The sequence below is a fragment of the Micropterus dolomieu genome, linkage group LG12 (assembly GCF_021292245.1).
Source record: "Micropterus dolomieu isolate WLL.071019.BEF.003 ecotype Adirondacks linkage group LG12, ASM2129224v1, whole genome shotgun sequence".
Lineage (NCBI taxonomy): Eukaryota > Metazoa > Chordata > Actinopteri > Centrarchiformes > Centrarchidae > Micropterus > Micropterus dolomieu.
Genome location: NC_060161.1, coordinates 35855158 through 35857657, shown reverse-complemented (window position 1 = coordinate 35857657; position 2500 = coordinate 35855158). Strand labels below are relative to the sequence as shown.

At 48.0% G+C, this 2500-nt stretch overlaps 2 protein-coding genes across 5 annotated transcripts in view; both read right to left on the bottom strand.

Moving 5' to 3' along the window:
• Window positions 1–2500, bottom strand: part of LOC123980308 (H-2 class II histocompatibility antigen, E-S beta chain-like) — a 236945-nt gene that overhangs the window by 104145 nt on the left and 130300 nt on the right. The window lies entirely within an intron of this gene.
• Window positions 1–2500, bottom strand: part of ctc1 (CTS telomere maintenance complex component 1) — a 30361-nt gene that overhangs the window by 16651 nt on the left and 11210 nt on the right. Inside the window, exon 6 of the mRNA XM_046064616.1 lies at window positions 1151–1280. Coding sequence (XP_045920572.1) covers window positions 1151–1280 — 130 coding nt within the window. The remainder of the gene's footprint in view (window positions 1–1150; window positions 1281–2500) is intronic.

Genomic DNA, 2500 nt, shown 5'->3' with positions numbered 1-2500 from the left:
ACAGAGTGAGTCAGAGTGAGAGAGACAGGGACAGACAGAGAGAGACAGGGACAGAGTGAGACAGAGAAACACAGAGACAGGGACAGACAAAGAGAGACAGGGACAGACAGAGAGAGACAGAGACAGGGACAGACAGAGAGAGACAGAATGAGACAGAGTGAGAGAGACAGAGAGAGACAGGGACAGACAGAGAGTGACAGATTGAGACAGAGAGAGACGGACAGAGAGAGCGAGACAGGGACAGAAAGAGAGAGACAGGGACAGAGTGAGACAGAGAAACACAGAGACAGGGACAGACACAGAGAGACAGGGACAGAGTGAGTCAGAGTGAGAGAGACAGGGACAGACAGAGAGAGACAGGGACAGAGTGAGACAGAGAAACACAGAGACAGGGACAGACAAAGAGAGACAGGGACAGACAGAGAGAGACAGAGACAGGGACAGACAGAGAGAGACAGAATGAGACAGAGTGAGAGAGACAGAGAGAGACAGGGACAGACAGAGAGTGACAGATTGAGACAGAGAGAGACGGACAGAGAGAGCGAGACAGGGACAGAAAGAGAGAGACAGGGACAGAGTGAGACAGAGAAACACAGAGACAGGGACAGACACAGAGAGACAGGGACAGAGTGAGTCAGAGTGAGAGAGACAGGGACAGACAGAGAGAGACAGGGACAGAGTGAGACAGAGAAACACAGAGACAGGGACAGACAAAGAGAGACAGGGACAGACAGAGAGAGACAGAGACAGGGACAGACAGAGAGTGACAGAGTGAGACAGAGTGAGAGGGACAGGGAGAGACAGAGAGAGAGACAGGGAGAGACAGAGAGAGACAGGGACAGACAGCCTCGACTCCTATACAGCCTATGACATGAAAGTTTTTGATGGTGATGACAAGAAACACGTTCAGCTCGTCAAAGTGTTTCAGCGGGAGAAACGCTGCAGACTCACTTTATAATAAACGTTTGATCAGCTTTTCATACGTTAGTATTTTAATGCTGATGCTGCTCATTTTATTTAAGGTTCTCCCTGTAAAACCGTGAGTGTGTGCATTTTAACAGCACCGTGATGATGACCGTGATCCTTTTGGTCTCTTTAATTGTTTGATCTGTCACAGGAAGTGACATCACACGCTGACAGCGCGTCCTACCTTGACGAGGACAGGTAGACTGTGGGAGCCGTCACTCAGCGAGAAGCAGAAGAACGTTGTTCCTGACACGACCAGCACAGGGCAGACTGAACCCACCTGTCCCCAGACCGCTACACGCTGTCCACGAGTCCTGAAAGAAAGAGACAGACAGACAGATTAGAGACAGAGACAGGTTAGAGACAGACAGGTTAGAGAGACAGACAGGTTATACACAGAGACAGGTTAGAGACAGACAGACAGGTTAGAGACAGAGACAGGTTAGAGACAGAGACAGGTTAGAGACAGAGACAGACAGACAGGTTAGAGACAGAGACAGGTTAGAGACAGAGACAGACAGACAGATTAGAGACAGAGACAGGTTAGAGACAGAGACAGGTTAGAGAAAAGACAGGTTAGAGACAGACAGACAGGTTAGAGAGAAAAGACAGGTTAGAGACAGAGACAGACAGAGACAGGTTAGAGAGAAAAGACAGGTTAGAGAGACAGACAGGTTATACACAGAGACAGGTTAGAGACAGAGGACAGTTTAGAGACAGAGGACAGGTTAGAGACAGAGACAGACAGACAGGTTAGAGACAGAGGACAGTTTAGAGACAGAGACAGACAGAGACAGGTTAGAGAGAAAAGACAGGTTAGAGAGACAGACAGGTTATACACAGAGACAGGTTAGAGACAGAGGACAGTTTAGAGACAGAGGACAGGTTAGAGACAGAGACAGACAGACAGGTTAGAGACAGAGGACAGTTTAGAGACAGAGACAGACAGAGACAGGTTAGAGAGAAAAGACAGGTTAGAGAGACAGACAGGTTATACACAGAGACAGGTTAGAGACAGAGGACAGTTTAGAGACAGAGGACAGGTTAGAGACAGAGACAGACAGACAGGTTAGAGACAGAGGACAGTTTAGAGACAGAGACAGACAGAGACAGGTTAGAGAGAAAAGACAGGTTAGAGAGACAGACAGGTTATACACAGAGACAGGTTAGAGACAGAGGACAGTTTAGAGACAGAGGACAGGTTAGAGACAGAGACAGACAGACAGGTTAGAGACAGAGGACAGTTTAGAGACAGAGACAGACAGAGACAGGTTAGAGAGAAAAGACAGGTTAGAGAGACAGACAGGTTATACACAGAGACAGGTTAGAGACAGAGGACAGTTTAGAGACAGAGGACAGGTTAGAGACAGAGACAGACAGACAGGTTAGAGACAGAGGACAGTTTAGAGACAGAGACAGACAGAGACAGGTTAGAGAGAAAAGACAGGTTAGAGAGACAGACAGGTTATACACAGAGACAGGTTAGAGACAGAGGACAGTTTAGAGACAGAGGACAGGTTAGAGACAGAGACAG